The 20,311-nt window shown below is 43.4% G+C and overlaps 1 protein-coding gene across 1 annotated transcript in view; it reads left to right on the forward strand.

The window, feature by feature from the left end:
* Positions 1–20,311, forward strand: part of HPRT1 (hypoxanthine phosphoribosyltransferase 1) — a 1,139,661-nt gene that overhangs the window by 1,084,754 nt on the left and 34,596 nt on the right. The window contains exon 2 of the mRNA XM_050777330.1: positions 12,567–12,757. Within this exon, the coding sequence (XP_050633287.1) occupies positions 12,731–12,757 (27 nt within the window). The 5' untranslated portion in view covers positions 12,567–12,730. The remainder of the gene's footprint in view (positions 1–12,566; positions 12,758–20,311) is intronic.

The raw sequence follows: 20,311 nt of genomic DNA on the forward strand, positions 1-20,311 counted from the left end.
GTGCTGGGATTACAGGTGTGAGCCACTGTGCCTGGCCTTCATGTGATAATTTAATACGTTCATATAATTTGTTTTCTTTGGAGGGGTTTTTTTTTTTTTTTTTTTTTTTTTTGGTGGAGTTTTCGCTCTTGTCACCCAGGCTGGAGTGCAATGGGGCAATCTCGGCTCACTGCAACCTCTGCCTCCCAGGTTCAAGCGATTCTCATGCCTCAGCCTCCCGAGTAGCTGGGATTACAGGTACCCACCACCACACCCAGCTAATTTTTTGTATTTTGAGACGGGGTTTCACCGTGTTGGCCAAGCTGGTCTCGAACTCCTGACCTCAGGTGATCCACCCACCTCAGCCTCCCAAAGTGCTGGGATTGCAGGCATGAGCCACCGTGCCTGGCCCATTCATATAATTTGTAAAGATCAAATCAGTGTAATTGGTATATCCACCACCTTAGAAAGTAAATTCTTTATTGTCTTACATCAAGAAAAAACTGTATATTCAATGCAGTCTCAGTATTTTTATTGATGAGCTACTAGTTTTCTTTATTGTACATATGTTTCTCTTTTTCTAAAAGAATTTATTTAATATACCTCAATATATACACATTTAAATATACAAATTTCAACATACACATACTAAATAATGATAGGGTGCATTATTTAAGCTTTTAACCTTAGTTTTAAAAATACAGTTGCTCTTAAAAAGCTTATTATAAGACACTGTTAATTTTTACATCATAATTTAAATGTTATAACTACTGCCCAGAGCTTGGTTTCTAATAATACCATTCTCCAATATAAGAAACCAGAGCTCCTGGTGCAGCATCTGCTCTGGCCCCTGGTCCCCTTGCTCCCTGCCCACCCAGGCCCCTTCCTCCGGTGCTCACCTGGGGCCTCCATCCCAGAAGCGCAGGGCTTATTTTTCTGATTAAAGAAAATAAAAAGTGCGTGCCACCATTTTTTATAATAGCATCAGCGTTTATAATTTAAACAGAAAAAAAAAAACCCAAAAACAAACAAAAAACCCAGAGCTCTTTGTAAAAATGGCTGATTCCAAGGCTAGGGCAGGAAAAGTACAAGATGAGCCTGGAATATCTTGTGGTGCCAGAAATTAAGTGCTCAAAGAGTGATGAGGACATATTGAAAGGATACAGGAGCCAATATGAAGGGACTCCCAGTAGCCAAATATTAGACAACGTGGGCAACAAAGTATTAAGTACTACTAATGGATCATTCCCTATAGGATAAAATCAGAATCGCTGAGTTCATGATGATGTAAATAATTTCGTAAAAAAATAAATGAGACCTGTAATCCCAGCACTTTGGGAGGCCGAGGCGGGCAGATCACGAGGTCAGGAGTTCAAGACCAGCCTGGCCAACATGGTGACACCCCATCTCTACTAAAATTATAAAAATTAGCCAGGCATGGTGGTGCATGCCTGTAATCCCAGCTACTCGGGAGGCTGAGGCAGGAGAATAGCTTGAACCCAGGAGACCGAGGTTGCAGTGAGCCGAGATTGCACCACTGCATTTGAGTCTGGACAACAAGAACGAGACTCCATCTCAAAAATGAATAAATAAATAAATACATGAGGAGAAGGGAATTCGCTTCATTGCAGTAACATCCCATCTAATAAATGAAGAAAGAATGATGATAATGGAAAAATCAACATTCAACAAACACTTCGGGAATAGTTATTTCAGGCAAGAATCATCAATGGAAATGATAAGCATGTGAGTTGATGGATTTGTTAGACTGGTTTAATCATTCCATAATGTAAACATATATCAAAACATCACATTGCACCCCATAAATATATATACAATGATTTGTCAAAATAAAATGGAAAAAAATGAATTTTCATGGAAAATAACAGTGAACATAGATATAAAGATTAGGGAGTAACTTCTGGCTTCCAATATTAAAAATATGAGTGCAAAAGACTTATGGAAAAATAAAAAATAAAAGTAAAAATAAAATCTTTAAAATACTTTCTAGTAAACTACCTGGTACACAGTAGAGTTCTAAATGTAGAAAGGAGTCTACATGTAATTGGGATTACAGGTGTAAAGGATTCTAAATGTAATGATTAAAGGTGCATTCCAAAAAATACAAAACAACAAAACCAAAAATGGTCCATTCCATTGTTTCTCAATTTCTCCTCTCAAATGCATGACCTCAGCTTCAGAATTCAACTTTGTTATAATTCACTTCTTCCTTTTTTTTTTTTTTTTTTTTTTGAGACAGAGTCTCACTCTGTCGCCCAGGCTGGAGTGCAGTCGTGCAGTGGTATGATCTCAGCTCACTGCAACCTCTGCCTCCCGGGTTCAAGCAATTCTCCTGCCTCAGCCTCCCAAGTAGCTGGGATTACAGACATGTGCCACCATGCCTGGCTAATTTTTTGTATTTTTAGTAGAGACGGAGCCTTACCATGTTGGCCAGGCTGGTCTCAAACTGCTGACCTCAGATGATCTGCCTGCCTTGGCCTCCCAAAGTGCTAGGATTACAGGAATGAGCCACTGTGCCCGGCCTATAATTCACTTCTTAAATTGAAAAGTATACACACAAAAAGACTCATCAATGGATGCTAAAATTAGTGGGTCAAAGTTTGATGAGGAACAATATTTATACAGTTTCAAACTGTCATTCCTCATATTAATTACAAAGGGAAAAATAGTATGTTTATAGTGAAGAGATCTGGCAGAGGCTGTCTTGAGAAAGTAATCCAGATTAACGTCATCATTAATGAAATAAATTGACATTTTGGGCCTCCTAATATGAAGCACTGTGAAGGACAGGCACACCATTACTACTGTTGTATTTCTGGCCCAAAATGAAGCACATGAAATTTTGTTTTGTTTGTTTGTTTTGTTTTCTTTTTTAGACAGAGTGTCTCTCTGTCACCCACGTTGGAGTGCAGTGGCACGATCTTGGCTCACTGCAACCTCCATCTCCTGGGTTCAAGCAATACTCCTGCCTCAGCCTCCTGAGTAGCTGGGATTACAGACATGTGCCACCATGCCTGGCTAATTTTTTGTATTTTTAGTAGAGATAGGGCTTTACCATGTTGGCCAGGCTGGTCTCGAACTCCTGACCTCAGTTTATCTTCCTGCCTCGGCCTCCCAAAGTGCTGGGATTACAGGCATGAGCCACCGCACCCGGCCCGTTTACACTGGATGTTAACAACACTGAAGAAGGATAAACTGAAAAGTCTGAGAGCAAGCGAGCGTGAGAACTCATGAGCAAGAAGAAATAGGGAAGTTCAGAAGGAGGATCAGGAAGGTGGCGTTCCAGAAGCCAAAGAAACAGATTCAAGATCAAAGTGGTAAATTTTATCAAATGCAATAGAAAGGACAGTTATATAAGGCCAAAAAAGTGTCCACTGGATTTGGCAAGAAAGCAGTCACGCAGTCAATGGTGTCTTTTGCCAACAGTTTTTGTACAATGGTGGGTGCAGAAGACAGATCACAGATAGTTTGAGGAGAAAATGGAAAATGAGGAATTGGATAGAGCAAGTATGGACAACTTAAAAAGCTAGCTGTAACCAGAGGAAGATGCATCATCAAGGGAGGGCTTTAAACATGTTCATTTATTCAATTATTTGTTTCCTTATTTATTTTTAGGATAGGAAAAACTTGAGTCTGTTTACAAGCCTAAGGGGAAAAACTAGAAAGAAGGATAAACAAAAGCTATGGGAGAATAAAAGCAGCATTTGATAGAGGCAAGTACCAAAGGTGATGGAATGCAGGGCACAGATGGATCTGCTGGCCAGAGAAGGGACTCCTCACCCCTGGGCCTGGAGGAAAGCGGGGAAGAAGCAGTGTAGATGTGGACGGAAAGAAATGGATGTGGTTCATAATTGAATCCTTCAATCTCTTCACAAACTAATGGGTCAAGTCTGTTTTTCTACAGTGAGGATGGTGGAGGTTGAATGGGGATGCATGTTTACATTACTTTTACCTGTAATCCCAGCACTTTGGGAGACTGAGGCAGGAGGATCACTTGAGGCCAGGAGTTCAAGACCAGCTTGGGTAACACAGTGAGAACCCCGTCTCTATAATTTTTTTTTTTTTTTTTGAGATGGAGTTTCCCTCTTGTTGCCCAGGCTGGCGTGCAATGGTGCAATCTTGGCTCACTGCAACCTCTGCCTCCTGGGTTCAAGCAATTCTCCTGCCTCAGCCTCCTGAGTAGCTGGGATTACAGGCACGCGCCATCACGCCTGGCTAATTTTGTATTTTTAGTAGAGACAGGGTTTCTCCACGCTTGGCCTCCCAAAGTGCTGGGATTACAGGCATGAGCCACTGCGCCTGGCCCTCTGTAAAATTTTTTTAAAAACTTAGCCAGGCATGGTGGCACATGCCTATAGTTTCAGCCACTCAGGAGGCTGAGGTGGGAGGCACCTGAGCCCAGGAGGTTGAGGCTGCAGTGAGCTATGATTGTTCCACTGTACTCCAGCCTGGGCGGCAGAGCAAGACCATGTCTTGAAAGAAAGAGAGAGGGGAGGTGGGGGGAGGGAGGGAGGGGGGAGGAGGAGGGAGGGAGAAAGGGGGAAAAAGGGAGGGAGAGAGGGAGGAAAGGAAAGAGGGAGGGAGGGAGGAAGGAAGGAAGGGAGGGAGGGAGGGAGGGAAGGAGGGAAGGTCATGGTTTGGTCCAGGCATGGTGATTCACACCCGGTAATCCCAACACGTTGGGAGGCCAAGGTGGGAGGATCCCTTGAGGCCAGGAGTACAAGACCAGCCTGGGCAACATAGCAAGACCCTGTCTCAAAAAAAAAAAAAATTAGCCGGACTAATCGGGATCACTTGAGCCCAGGATGTCGAGGCTGCAGTGAAGTGAGCTATCATCCCCACTGCACTCCAGCCTGGGTAACAGAGCAAGACCCTGTCTCAAAACATTTTTGCCTTTTTTAACCTTTTTTTTTTTTTCCTTCAGGGAGGTATGACCTTAGACTGTTCAGAACATTACTGGTGGGAATGACAAAGGGAGGTGACCAAGGATTTATACAGGACCGTGGAGGGGCGTTTAGAGCCAAGTTGAGATCTGAGCCCATGAATCTGTACCAGTCTCCATAGTTGTGGGGTTTTCTCCAGCAGTACTCAGCAGCCTAGTATATGGATAGAGAAAACGCAGTGTGTTTTGAGCCAGGGTATGGCTTAGCCATCTTGGCAGAGCTGAATCATAGGGTTACAAACGGCTTCCAGGAATCGGGCAGAGTGATTCAGGTGGGATGCAAACAGAACTGGTAAGTAAAGGAAGCCAGGAACAGGGTGGGAGACCATAGAATTGGAGATCTCCTTGAATCTGAAACACAATTAGGGTGGCTAGAGGGAACCGGAGAGGAAGCAAATTGCAGTCAGAGATTAGGATACTACAGTTTAAGGGCTGCGGTGAACAGCACTGGAAAGCATCCCTGTACCTTATACCACTGTAGGAGGCTATACAGTCTAGTTTCCCTGAGACAGTCCCAGTTTACATGTTATTCTAACATTTTGTCTAATTTAGCATTTGTCCCAAACTTCACTTTCTAACAAAGTTTAAGTATTAATAGTTGCATTTAAATAAGCCAGGATGAGTCTATTGGGCCACCATATTTTTATCTTTAGAGACAGCATCTTGCTCTGTCTCCCAAGCTAGAGTGCAGTGGTGCAATCACTGTAACCTGGAATTCCTGGGCTCAAGCGGTCCTCCCACCTCAACCTCCCAAGCAGCTAAGACTACAGGCACGCACCACCATGCGTGGCTATTTTTTAATGTTTTGTAGAGATAAGGTCTCGCCATGTGGCCCACTCTGGTCTGGAATTCCTGGCCTCAAGCGATCCTCTCACCTCGGCCTCCCAAAAGTGTTGGGATTACAGCGGTAAGCCACCTTGCCTAGCCTAGGATGACAACTTTTTAATTCCAGCTTCTGCCTTGGTCTCATCTACTAGCTTGTGAGATGCATATACAGAGAACCAAGTTCTCACTTTAACACCGGGTTAAACCTAAAAGACAACCAGTGATTACCCTTCTCCCTTTTTCTAATCTTTTCCAAATACAATATAACGAACTCACTCAAGGATGGCATGTAGGGCGTCCACTGATAACAAAGCAAGTGCAATCAGGCAGTAGGGGTTAGGGACAACGAACTCATTTTATTCCCAGGTGGGAGTAAGAGGACTATTCACCACTGTGCGCCTTGCTGAATAAGTGGTGTACCAGCCAGCTGTCCCCATGCCAAAGCCTGCAAGATACAGGAAGCTGCCAGGCCACCAGTTAGTAGGTCAGTAGATGCAGGAAATTATACATGTACATGTCTGTAAAATATATTCAGGAAATAAAGGCAGAGGAGTCCTGCCTTAGAACATATATTGAGTAGTCTGAATACTTTTGGTATAATGGTTATTCATTATACAGTGTGTATCTACAACTCATGTTTTTATTTTTTATTATGATTATTTTTCTAAGATGGGATTTCACTCTCCACCCAGGCTGGAATGCAATGGTATCATCTCAACTCACTGCAACCTCTGCCTCCTGAGTTTAAGTTCTTTTCCTGTCTCAGCCTCCCGAGTAGCTGGGATTACAGGTGCCCGCCACCACGCCCAGCTAATTTTCATATTTTTAGTAGAGACGGGGTTTCACCATGTTGGCCAGGCTGGTCTCAATCAAACTCCTGACCTCAGGTGATCCGCCCACCTTGGCCTCCCAAAGTTCTGGGATTATGGGCGTGAGCCACCACGCCCAGCCCAACTCATGTTTATAATAATGTTTTTGGGGTTTTTTTTCTAGAAACAGAGTCTCACATTGTTGCCCAGGCTGGTCTCGAACTCCTGGCCTCAAGGGATCCTACTGCCTTGGCCTCCCAACGCTGGGATTACAGGTGTGAGCCACTGTGCCTGGCCTATTTTATTGTTTGGTAATGCTTTTGTAAATTTTGCAATCAATTTCTCCAGCATATAAGTTCGAAAACTAAAGTGCGTAATTAATGAAAAAGTAAATACTGAATCTGTTTCTCAAGAAAGTTGATGATAAATGTATAACATGCATAAATCATTTGTCCGCATTTATCAACCACTCACAGGGCACAATGATGTCACTGACCACATGAAAATCAGAAGACATAAATCTGCAGAGAAAGCATCAGCATCTACCTCAAAGGTTTTTAGTTCGTTGTTTTTTGTTGTTATTGTTTGTTTGTTTTGTTTTTTGAGACAGAGTCTCCTACTGTCACCCAGGCTGGACTGCAGTGGCACGATCCCAGCTCACTGCAACCTCTGCCTCCCAGATTCAAGCGATTCTCCTGCCCCAGCCTCCCAAGTACCTGGGATTACAGGTACCCGCCACCATGCCCAGCTAATTTTTTGTATTTTTAGTAGAGACGGGGTTTCACCATGTTGGCCAGGCTGGTCTCAAACTCCTGACCTCGTGATTCACCCGCCTTGGCCTCCCAAAGTGCTGGGATTACAGGCGTGAACCACCACGCCAGGCCAGTTTGTAGTTATCTTAAGACTGTGGCCAAAGATGATTTGACGAGGTACAGCCGCAGAGACGTATTTACATACTGCTCTGTGAAGAACTTTTGTTTAGATCAAATGACTTATTTAGATCAAAATTCATTGGCTCATTTTCCATTTTATGTTGCCTTGTACATGACGAAAAGTGAAGCACTACTTGTAATGAGTAGCTCTATTAGCAGAACTTCACTATCTTTAGATGGTTCCAATAGAAAATCAGTTGTATTAGTCGGGGTTCTCCACAAAAACAGAAGCAACAGGATGTACCTAGATCTATCTTGATCTATCTGTATGTCTATATGTGGGGTTGGGAGAGATTCATTTATTTTAAGGAATTGGCTCACGCAATTGTGGAGGCTTGCTGAGTCCAAAATCTGATGGTGTAGGCCTGCGGTCTGAAGACTCAGGGAGGAGTTACAGTTCCAATCCAAAGGCAATGTGCTGGAGAATGCCTTCTTGATCAGGGGAGCATTCTTGATCAGGGGAGGTCAGTGTTTGTTCTATTAAAACCTTTAGCTGATGAGGCCCACTCACATTATGGAGGGTAATATGCTTTACTCAAAATCCACCGATTTAAATATTAATCTCATACAAAAAACACCTTCACAGGAACATCCAGAAGAATGTTTGACCAAATATATGGGCCAAGTTGACACATAAAATTAACCATCACGGCCAGGCGTGGTGTCTCACGCCTATAATCCCAGCACTTTGGGAGGCTGAGGCAGGCAGATCACGAGGTCAGGAGTTCAAGACCAGCCTGGCCAACACGGTGAAACCCCATCTCTACTGAAAATACAAAAATTAGCCCGACGTGGTGGCACGCACCTGTAATTCCAGCTACTCAGGAGGCTGAGGCAGGAGAATTGCTTGGACTCGGGAGGTGGAGGTGGCAGTGAACCAAGATCGCGCCATTGCACTCCAGCCTGGGTGACAGGGTGAGACTTTGTCTCAAAAAAAAAAAAAAAAAGAAAAAAAAATTAACCATCATGTTAGTTAATTCCAATTATGGTTCAATTTTACACCCCATTTATGGAATAAAAGTAAAGTTTATGGAGGCCAGGCACGGTGGCTCATGTCTGTAATCCCAGCACTTTGGGAGGCTGAGGCAGGCAGATCACCTGAGGTCAGGAGATCAAGACCATTCTGGCTAACCTGATGAAACCCCATCTCTACTAAATACAAAAAAAAAATTAGCCAGGCATGGTGGCGGGCGCCTGTAGTCCCAGCTACTCAGGAGGCTGAGGCAGGAGAATGGCGTGAACCCGGGAGGCAGAGCTTGCAGTGAGCCGAGATCACACCACTGCACTCCAACCTGGGTGACGGAGTGAGACTCCGTATCAAAAAAAAAAAAAAAAAAAAAAAAAAGGTAAAGCTTATGGAAAGCTATTCTGATGAAAGTGAAACATCTGACATTATTGAGAAAACCATTATCAACTCATTAAAAAATTAAACATTTAGTATAAATATTTCTGTGATGATTTTTTTTCATATAAATACAAATTTTGGAGGAGAACAGCACCATGGTTAAAAACAGACATCTTAATAAATAAGTTTCTAGAGAAGAAATATAGTTGGACTTGGTTGTGGCACACACACAAATAATTCATAATTGTGTTCAAGCAAGTCGATTACAAAATTGTTTCTGGCCAGGTGCAGTGGTTCATGCCTGTAATTCCAGCACTTTGGGAGGCCAAGGCAGGCGGATCACCCGAAGTCAGGAGTTCGAGACTAGCCTGACCAATATGGTGAAACCCTGTCTCTACTAAAGATACAAAAATTAGCCGGGCGTGGTGGCATGCAACTGTAGTCCCAGCTACTCGGGAGGCTGAGAAAGGAGAATTGCTTGAACCCGGAAGGCAGAGGTTGCAGTGAGCTGAGATCACACCACTGGACACCAGCCTGTGTGACAGAGCTAGACTCCGTCTCAGAAAAAAAAAAAAAAATTGTTTCTGGAAAGGCATCGGGAAGAGGAATCTTAGGTTACACTCATGCTTTCCTTATTTCTTCCTGCATGCAGATATTCCAGTAAAGAACAGTGACACATCTAGCATATAAGACATCCAGAGTAGATAATTTTTTAACATTTTTCACCTCTATGACAAAATTGTTTTAGTAATAATCATATAATAATTAGGAATAATTGTTTTCTTGCTTTTGTCTGTAGTGGGAAAACAATATTTTAAAAGAATACATTTCCATTTTAAATATAGTGTCCAAATTCAGTAAACTATTTCATATGTGAACCAGATTTTCACTTACCAAGAAAAAGTCTTACATCTTGCAGATTGCAGTGTTTGCTGTTTTCCATTTTAAATACAAATAAAAAGTCCAAATTGTCACATGGAACGACAAGATTGAAAGAACAGTACTGTTTCTTTGTCTTTACAATCATCTGGCTATCATTATTTGTTTCAAATCCACTGTTAAAATACAGGAATATCTGGTACTGGAGGATTTGGAGAAAGGAACTGCAAGCCAGAGGCAAGCTGGAAGGATTCTGAATTGTTGGGTACCTAATTTAGAAACAAATTTGAGTAGCTGAGTCCACGTGTGTCAGGGGCCGAATATATAACTGGAAGTTCTCTGAATTAACTTCTTGGTAGAACACAATGTTTGTTAAAAGGGTAAGGAAAATGTTCTAATATGAATTTCAAGTTATATGCCAAATAGAAATGCATTGATATATTCACCAAAACATATGTACAAAATGTTCATAGTAGCATTATTTCTAATAGCCCAAACCTGGAAACTGCCCAAATGTCCATCAACAGGGGAATAGATAAGAAGTCTTAGAGGCAGGCTGGGCGTGGTGGCTCACATCTGTAATCCCACCAATTTGGGAAGCCAAGATGGGAGGATCACCTGAGGTCAGGAGTTCGAGACCAGCCTGGCCAACATGGTGAAACCCCATTTTCTACTAAAAATACAAACGTTAGCCAGGTCTGGTGGCACACACTTGTAGTCCCAGCTACTTGGGAAGCTGCGGCAGGAGAATTGCTTGAACCCGGGAGGTGGAGGTTGCAGTGAGCTGAGACCATGCAACTATACTCCAGCCTGGGCAGCAGAGCAAGACTCCATCTCAAAAAAAAAAAAAAAGTCTTAGAGGCTAGAAGAAAGTGAAGAACTGTTTAAGGCAAAATTACTGTGGAACACATAACATTGGTATCATCATGTATTGAGCCAAGCTCTATGCTAGGCACTTTTGCATATATTATTTTGTTCAATCTTCACCACACTCTGTGACAAAGACAGTAACCTCATTTGACATATAAGAAACCAAGCACGCAGCGACCAAGGATCTTGCCCAGAGTCATAATGCTATAATAGTTAGTGGGGAACCTAGGATTTGAACTCAGTCCAAAGCCCATATGCACCTTTTCCATTATAGCCTCCTGCCTCTCCAGGATAAAGAGGGAAGGCAGGGAAAGTAGGGAAGTATGGACTTCACAAATTCATACATGCTAAAATTGTAACAGCTACTGCTTCTTGAGCACCTATTATGTGGCAAATACCGTATGAGGTACTTTACATAAATGATTTTTACAATTCTTGTAAAACTCTTCATGGCAGTAGTTATTATTCTCTCTCTCTCTCTCTCTTTTTTTTTTTTTTTTTTTTGAGACAGGGTATTTCTCTGTTGCCCAGGCTGGAGTGCAGTGGCACGATCTTGGCTCACTGCAGCCTTGACCTTCTGGGCTCAAGCCATCCTCCCACCTCAGCCTCCCGAGTAGCTGGGGCTACAGGCACATGGCCACCAGGCCCAGCTAATTTTTCATTTTTGTAGAGACTGAGTCTCACCATGTTACCAAGGCTTATTATTCTCATTTTTTAGATGAAGAGACTGAGGTCCAGAGAAGCTCGATGACTTGCCTAGTTTTACAAATCTCCTGCCATCACATCCCCCTCAGCGTCCTTAATAAGAGGGAGGCCTCCGACTATGTGCTGGGCACTGTGGTGGATGCTGGAGCTATAGGGTTGAGTATATAAGAAATGGTGTTGCTGGAGCAACTGTTGCTTGCTTACCTGACCTGTCTGAGAATTAATTAGCAGGGGAACATATTTTTGTTTTCAGATTCAATATAGGAAATTGTGTAGGCAAAAATAAAGATCAGTAGTAGTAGCAGTAGTTCCAATTTGCTGACTGTGTACTGTCCTAAGTGCATACATATACATACACACACGCATACCTATATTCCTCTAATAAAATGATCCTGTTTATGTATTGTTAATATGCTCATTTTATTTTTAATTTTTATTTATTTTAAATTTATTTTTATTTTTGTTTATTTTTGAGACGCAGTCTCATTCTGTCACGAAGGCTGAAGTGCAGTGGTGCGATCTCGGCTCACTGTGACCTCCGCCTACCGGGTTCAAGTGATTCTCCTGCCTCAGCCGCCCGAGTAGCTGGGATTACAGGCGCCCGACTCCTCGCCCAGCTAATTTTTGTATTTTTAGTAGAGATGGGGTTTCGCCATGTTGGCCAGGCTGGTCTCGTACTCCTGACCTCAGGTGATCCACCTGCCTTGGCCTCCCAAAGTGCTGGGATTACAGGCGTGAGCCACCGTGCCCGGCCAATATACTCATTTTAGTGAGGCAAAAATAGAGGCTCAGAGTCTGATTTGTACAAAGCTACAGAGCAGTTAAGTGTCCTCTCAGATGTGTACCCTGATATGGGTGACTAGGGCTCTAGGTCTCAACTGTTACAACCAGTTAAGAGTTTGGGGAAGCACTGGACCAAGAGTCAGGAAAATGGAAGCCACAGGTAGTGCAAGGTCTTGGGAATGGGACGTCTGGTCCAAGGAGTCACGCTGTGACTGGAACCCGAAAAGCCGGCGCCCGGTTTATGGCCGCCATGAAGCAACGCGGACGGCGGTAGGTTTGGGAATCTGGGAGCCTTCTGAATAGGAGACTGAGTGGGGAGGGAAAGGGGCTTCGCTGGGGGAGCCTCCGCTTCTTCTGGGAGAAAATTCCCACGGCTACCTAGGGAGCCTACAAACTGGTAGGCGCTGGCGTAGGCGCGTGGGCGGGGCCGGCGGGGCCGGGGGCGGGGCCTGCGCGGCTGGGCTGGGCGGGGAGAGGGCGGGGCCTGCTTCTCCTCAGCTTCAAGCGGCTGCGACGAGCCCTCGGGCGAACCTCTAGGCTTTCCCGCGCGGCGCCGCCCCTAGCTGCGCCTGCACCTCCTCTGCTCTGCCACCGGCTTCCTCCTCCTGAGCAGTCAGCCCGCGCGCCGGCCGGCTCCGTTATGGCGACCCGCAGCCCTGGCGTCGTGGTGAGCAGCTCGGCCCGCCGGCCCTGGCCGGTTCAGGCCCACGCGGCAGGTGGCGGCCGGGCCCTGAGGCGTGGAGTCCGCAGTGCGGGCTCGGGCGGCCGGGCCCAGGGAACCACGGAGGCGGGGGCGGCCACAGTTTCCCGGGTTCGGCTTCACGTCACGCGAGGGCGGTAGGGAGGACGGAATGGCGGGGTTTGGGGTGGGTCCCTCCTCGGGGGAGCCCTGGGAAAAGAGGGCTGCGTGTGGGAAGAGAAGGTGGAAATGGCGTTTTGGTTGACATTTGCCGCCTGCGAGCGTGCTGCGGGGAGGGGCCGAGGGCACATTCGGGAATGATGGCGCGGGGTGGGGGCGTGGGGGATTTCTCGGGAGAGGCCCTTCCCTGGAAGTTTGGGGTGCGATGGTGAGGTTCTCGGGGGCGCCTCTGGAGGGGCCTCGGCACGGAAAGCGACCACCTGGGAGGGCGTGTGGGGACCGGGCTTTGCCTTTAGTTTTGCACGCACTAGTTCATTTTTATGGAGATGCGCATGGCCTCATTGAAGCCCCACTACAGCTCTGGTAGCGGTAACCATGCGTATGTGACACACGAAGGAACTAGGGAAAAGGCATTAGGTCATTTCAAGCCGAAATTCACGTGTACTAGAATCCGGATTCCAGGCAGACCATTGCCCCAGGATATAGAAAATGAGAATCTGGTCCTTACCTTCAAGAACATTCTTAACCGTAATCAGCCTCTGGTATCTTGGCTCCACCCTCACTGGTTTATTCTTGTTTGCTGAACCGGCCAAGCTGCTGGCCTCCCTCCCCAACCGTTCTGATCATGCTTGCTAAAGTAGTCAAAACCCCTGCCAGTTAAATGCTTTAACCTGCTTTATTACGATTATTTTTGTTGTTTTGGCAATGACCTGGTTACCTGTTGATTGTTTCTCCTACTAAAACTTTTTAAGGGCAGGAATCACCGCTGTAACTCTAGTACTTGGCTTGTAAGAGGTCCTCGATGATGGTATGTTGAATGAATACATTAAATGATTAACCACTTGAGCCCTAAGAAGCGATTCTATTTCATATTAGGCATTGTAATGACTTAAGGTAAAGAGCAGTGCTATTAACGGAGTCTGACTGGGAATCCAGCTTGTTTGGGCTATTTACTAGTTGTGTGGCTGTGGGCAACTTACTTCACCTCTCTGGGCTTAAGTCATTTGATGTATATCTGAGGTGCTGGTTACCTCCTGGAGTTATTGAGAGGATTATAAGACAGTCTATGTGAATAAACAACCCTTGCATGGTCCCTGGCTGGGAATAGTAATAATAGCCATCATCATGTTTACATACGTAGTCCTAATTAGTCTTCAAAACAGTCCTGTAGCAATGGTATGATTATTACCATTTTACAGATGAGGAACCTTTGAAGCCTCAGGCTAACAGACATACTGTAGGTCATATAGTTATTAAGAGAAGGAGCCTGACTCGAACCTAGCTCTCTCTGGAGTAATACCAGTTAAAAACTAGGCTAATAATAGGTACTCAAAAAAATGGTAGTGGCTGTTGTTTTTATTCAGTTGCTGAGGAAAAAATGTTGATTTTTCGTCTCTAAACATCAACTTACTTAATTCTGCCAATTTCCTTTTTTTTGAGACAGGGTCTCACTCTGTCACCCAGGATGGAGTGCAGTGGCGCAATCACTGCTCACTGTAGCCTCGACTTCCCGGGCTCAGGTGATTCTCCCCAGGCTCAGGGGATTCTCCCACTTCAGCCTCCCGAGAAGCTGGGACTACAGGTGTGCACCACCATCCCTGGTTAATATTTGTATTTTATTTTATTTATTTATTTATTTTTATTTTTTTTGAGATGGAGTTTCGCTCTTGTTGCCCAGGCTGGAGTGCAGTGGCTTGATCTCAGCTCACTGCAACCTCTGCCTCCCGGGTTCAAGCGATTCTCCTGCCTCATCCTCCTGAGTAGCTGGGATTACAGGTGCCCGCCACCATGACTGGCTAATTTTTTGTATTTTTAATAGAGACGAGGTTTCACCATGTTGGCCAGGCTAGTCTCGACCTCCTAATCTCAGGTGATCCACCTGCCTCGGCCTCCCAAAGTGCTGGGATTACAGGTGTGAGCCACCGCGCCCGGCCAAATATTTGTATTTTTTGTAGAGATGGTGTTTTGCCATGTTGTCCAGGCTGGTCTCAAACTCCTGATTTCAAGCTATCTGCCTGCCTCTGCTTCCCAAAGTGCTGGGATTACAGGCATGAGCCACCATGCCTGGCCTAGGTAGATGCTTTTAGCTTTGGGGTGTGATGCCTGCCCCAGTATACAGTGAATTTAATTATTGCTAGAGCTGGCTGTTTGTTAGTTTTCTTTGAACATAAGATACTCATTGTTTTTAGTTTGCAAATCCCTCTTCCTTTTTAAAAAATTTCCTTCCCTTAAATTGTTCGCATGTTAGCAATAACAAATGCTTAAATGGTGTTATGTGCTAGATACTCTTCTAAGCCCTATTATGTATATTAACTAATTTTTTTAATTATGCAAATCAGAGAGGTTAAGTAACTTGCCCAAGATTACCTAACAATACTAGGATTTGAACCTCAGTTTGTCTCACCCCAGATTCTGCTCTTACAATCTCTAAACTTTTAAGTTAGTGATGACAATAGTAGGTATTTATTGAATACTTAACTATGTTTTAGGCGTTGAAGTGAATATTTTGCAGGCATTATCTAATGTAAACACCCTAAAGTTACATAACAGGTACCCTTTAGGTAAATAAACACTAGTATGACCTTGGAGGCACAGATAGATGAAGTAACTTGCCCAATATCACTTACATGAAATTGGCCCCTCAAATGTGTCTGATACAACCCATGCTGCTTGTAACTATCATTTTAAACTGCCAGGGTAAACTTGGACACACTTGAGCTAAGAAAAAGCTTCTAGATTTTTGCAAATTAATGTAAAATATACTTTATGTGGATATAATATCTTCTAAATTTCAGGGATGGTAGTCCTAGAAATGTAATTCCGCCCTAGCCGAGCTTACCCTGCCAATAATTTTTTACAGAATTGGTAAAACGGAGCACTTTTTTTTTTGTCCTTGGCCACAGTGTTATCAATAGGGTGTAGATTGGCATCAGTCTGTAGGTGTAAACCAGAATTATTCTTTGTGACCACCAAGAAATAGAGCAGTTCAGTTCAGAGGTTTCTTTCTGTGAATTTAGCACTGTGACCTGCATACTACAGGTCTACTTTGTTTTCTATCCAATGTTTATATCTGGGTATTGCAAAAGGTAGGAAAAGGACCAACCAGATCAGCAGAGAAGAGGTGCCTTGGAGTTTTGTTTTAGTTTTCTGCAGTTCATTAGATAGTAACTAGTCCATGTCATTTTACTCCCCTGTAGTGAAGATATGTTGAAGATGTACTAGTATATTCTTCTACCTTTCTGTAATTTTATATTGTGTAGATTTGATAAAATTTATGTGTCCATCACCACCAGTAATATCAATATTGAGCCTCAATTCTTATTTTCCTGCCCAGTGGCTGCCAAATTACTAACATTTACAATAATTCACTACTACTGAGATAATTTACTTCTGATTCAATAACATACTTCAGATTGTTAGGGAACTACTGTCTTCAGCATTGTGCTTCTGATAACTGATAAGTATAATTTTTTTTTTGTCCAGAGTGAGCATGTCTATTCTTCTACTGTACACACTAATAAAAGGAAAAATTATAATATTGAGTAAATTCATGTCCTTACACATATAGTAGTTATGAGCCCATGTCCCTAGAATGGGTAATAATTTTTCCCTCTCTTGGTTGAGTAGTCAATAATGTTGATTTTAATTCTTATAACAGCTTTATCCCTCAGAAGGGAAGGCAAGCAAGTTATATATGTAGTTTATTTGTAAGACTGATATGAAATTGGAAGATGAATCTACTATTAGCTTAAATTGTTTTTACATTTAGGCATATTGCATCAGCAACTCATAATTTTGGTTTTTTGTTATCCTGAGTTAACACAAATTATCCAAGGAGATGGCAGATCATCTGCTTTGAGGGTTTTTTTTTTTTAGAATTTTAATGTATCTGAATATAAAAGGTAAAAATATGCCAACTAGCAATTTCTGCCCATTCCACAAGTTTGGAAATGTTATTGATTACTAGGAATAAAATAAAATGTGGTTTATCTATTGTTGTACCTCTTTTAATTCACATAGCTCATTTTTATCTTTTTTTTTTGAGACGGAGTCTCGCTCTGTCGCCAGGCAGGAGTACAGTTGGCTCACTCCAGTCACCGACTCCCTGGTTCAAGTGATTCTCCTGCCTCAGCCTCCCGAGTAGTCGGAATTACAGGCATGTGCCACCACGCCCAGCTAATTTTTGTAGAGACGGGGTTTCACCGTATTGGCCAGGATGGTCTCCATCTCCTGACCTCGTCATCTGCCTGCTTTGGCCTCCCAAAGTGCTCCCAAATTACAGATGTGAGCCACCGCGCCCAGCCCACATAGCTCGTTTTTAGACTCACTTCCATTAACTTTTGTTTGGACCCACGAACATTGTCTTTTTTTTTTTTTTTTTTTTTGGAGGTGGAGTTTCACTTTTGTTGCAGACTGTAGTGCAGTGGTGCAATCTCAGCTCACTGCAATCTCTGCCTCCCGGGTTCTAGCAGTTCTCCTGCCTCAGCGTCCTGAGTAGCTGGAATTAAAGGCGCCCACCACCACGCCCAGCTAATTTTTGTATTTTTAGTAAAGACAGGGTTTCGCCATGTTGGGCAGGCCAGGGGTGATCTGCCCACCTCAGCCTCCCAAAGTGCTGGGATTACAGGTGTGAGCCACCACATCCGGCCAACATGTCTTTTTTTTTTTTTCTTTTTAACCACAAAGAGACGTAAGCAATCCTTGTCACAGATGATGAATTGATATTGCAAGTATTGTCTTAGCTTGGATTAATTTTTTTGCTTACTGTAATTTTAGATAATATAGCTTTGTAATTAGAAATTTTATGTGTAAACCACAAAAATGTTTACGTGAAGGCCATTATTACAGATGTGACATGCATAATTATTAAGAATTTGTATGCTTACATGGGTCAGTCTGGCAAAAAATTATGAAGTTTTAAAAATTAAAAAAAATTTGTAATGCTAGTTTTACTGGAAAGTAAAATTATTTCAGTAATTGATTATAGCAAAACTATTGATTTTCATTCTAGACAAAAGTTAGAATGAAAGGTAATTTCTCAATACTCTTTCATATTAATAAAAGTACCTGTAGCGATTTTTATCATTCACAAGTATATCACAAGTAAGTTAGAATTTGAGAACTGTGTTCCAGATCTCTGAGGAGATGCAGTCAGATTTCTGAACTGTCTCGGCAAATGGTAAGCAACTTAGAGCTAGTAATTAATAACCTGTCCTTTGATTTCTAGTTCAGCCAGAAATGGCCATAATTGAGAAAGGCAGATCTGGAGAGTAACCACATTTTCATTCGCTTACCACTTCTAGGCCCCTCCAGAGCTCTCAAATATTTTGGGGTTGAGCCCTTCCCCAAAGCCATACAGGACCTTTTTTTGTAATCTGTTCTAGCCGTTTTTATGTTGAGTGCTTGTTACGGACTGAGCATTTATGTCCTCCCCCACCCCCCATACCTTTTTTGAAGTCCTAATCCCCCAGTGTGATGGTATTTGGAGATGGGGCCTTTGGAAGGTAATTACAGTTAGAAGTCAGGAGGGTGAGGCCCAGGTCTGATTGGGTTAATGCCCTTATAAGAAAAGACACCAGACTGGGCGTGGTGGCTCACACATGTAATCCCAGCACTTTGGGAGGCCAAGGTGGGTGGATCACGAGGTCATGAGTTTGAGACCAGCCTGGCCAACATAGTGAAACCCTGTCTCTACTAAAAATATAAAAATTAGCTGGGTGTGGTAGCGGGCTTCTGTAATCCAAGGTACTCAGGAGGGTGAGGCACGAGAATCACTTGAACCTGGGAGGTGGAGGTTGCAATGAGCCTAGATTGTGCTACTGCACTCCAGCCTGGGTGACAGAGCGAGACTCTGTCTCAAAAAAAAAAAAAAAGAAGAAGAAGAGGCACCAGAGAGCTTACTAGAAGAGGTGGTGTGAGCACACAGTTGGAAGACCTACAAGCCAAAGAAGAGGCCTCAGATTGAAACTTACCTTGCAGGTACCTTAATTTTGGACTTCCCAGCCTCCAAAACTGTGAGAAATAAGTTTCTGTTAAGTCACTCAGTCTATGGTATTTTGTTATGGCAGCCTGAACAGGTAATAGTTCTTTCAGAAAGTGTTGATAATGACCACATGCAACACCAAGTCACAAATAAAAAAGAGATGTGACTTATATTCATACAGAAAGTTGGGCACTGCCGTTGCCTTGTTGGTTTAGAAGGCTGTGCTAGTTCAGTGGCAGAGAGGTGCTGGTCTCCTTTACTCAGTTTACAATCTAGGCAGTAGAATGTAATCACTGCTTTAAACTTGATATTGCTTATGGAGAGAATCATTGGTGCTGCGTAACTTTGGGTTCTAGGTTTACTTTTTGTGTATATATAACTGTGTTTGGTAAATCACAAGTTTGTGGGCTTGTCGAATTAGATTTTGGTACAGATGATGAGCTTTATTATGCTATACAGTTAGTTCTATGTATATATGCCTTTACCACTAGATTATAAGCTCTTTTTTTTTTTTTTTTTTTTTTTGAGATGGAGTCTCGCTCTGTCCCCTAGGCTGGAGTGGAGTGCAGTGGCACAATCTCGGCTCCCTGCAACCTCCACCTCCCAGGTTTAAGCGATTCTCCTGCCTCAGCCTCCCAAGTAACTGGGACTATAGACGCGTGCCACCACACCCAGCTAATTTTTGTATTTTTTGTAGAGACAGAGTTTCGCCATGTTGGCCAGCCTGGTCTCGAACTTCTGGTCTCAGGTGATCCACCTGCCTTAGCCTCCCAAAGTGCTGGGATTTACAGGCACAAGCCACCATGCCCAGCTATAAGCTCTTCAAGGGTTGTAAATTTATAATCATCCTTGTGCCCGCCTGCAAATTCTGTTGCACAGTGCCTTAATCAAGGTAGATGCTGAATGCATTTTTGTATAATTGAGTATGTTGCAATCCCCAACTCTTTCCAACTGTTCCTGTCAAAGCAGCGACTGCATTGTTAACTAATCCATATTAGATGGGGTTAATTAATATCAGATGGGACAAGTAAGGGCTAATAAGATTATAGGCCACCAAGTAGATTTATGTCTAGCTCTTATAGAGAGTGAGTTTATTGGACCTGTTTAATAGGAAGTTTTGGTGTTTGGGACGATTAAAACTGAAGTTCCTGTTTATTATACCTATTTATATTATTTCATATCAGTGGTCCACATGCAAGTGAGGCTTCTGAGTCAGAGTTTGAGTTCTCTCTTAAACTACCATAACACTTTACCTGTATCTTTTTTTCTTTTTTTAAGACAGCATCTCGCTCTGTCACTCAGGCTAAAGTGTAGTGGTGTGATCTCGGCTCACTGCAGCTTCTGCCTGCTGGATTCAAGCAATTCTCCTGTCTCAGCGT

This window comes from Macaca thibetana, chromosome X, assembly GCF_024542745.1.
Source record: "Macaca thibetana thibetana isolate TM-01 chromosome X, ASM2454274v1, whole genome shotgun sequence".
Classification (NCBI taxonomy): Eukaryota; Metazoa; Chordata; class Mammalia; order Primates; family Cercopithecidae; genus Macaca; species Macaca thibetana.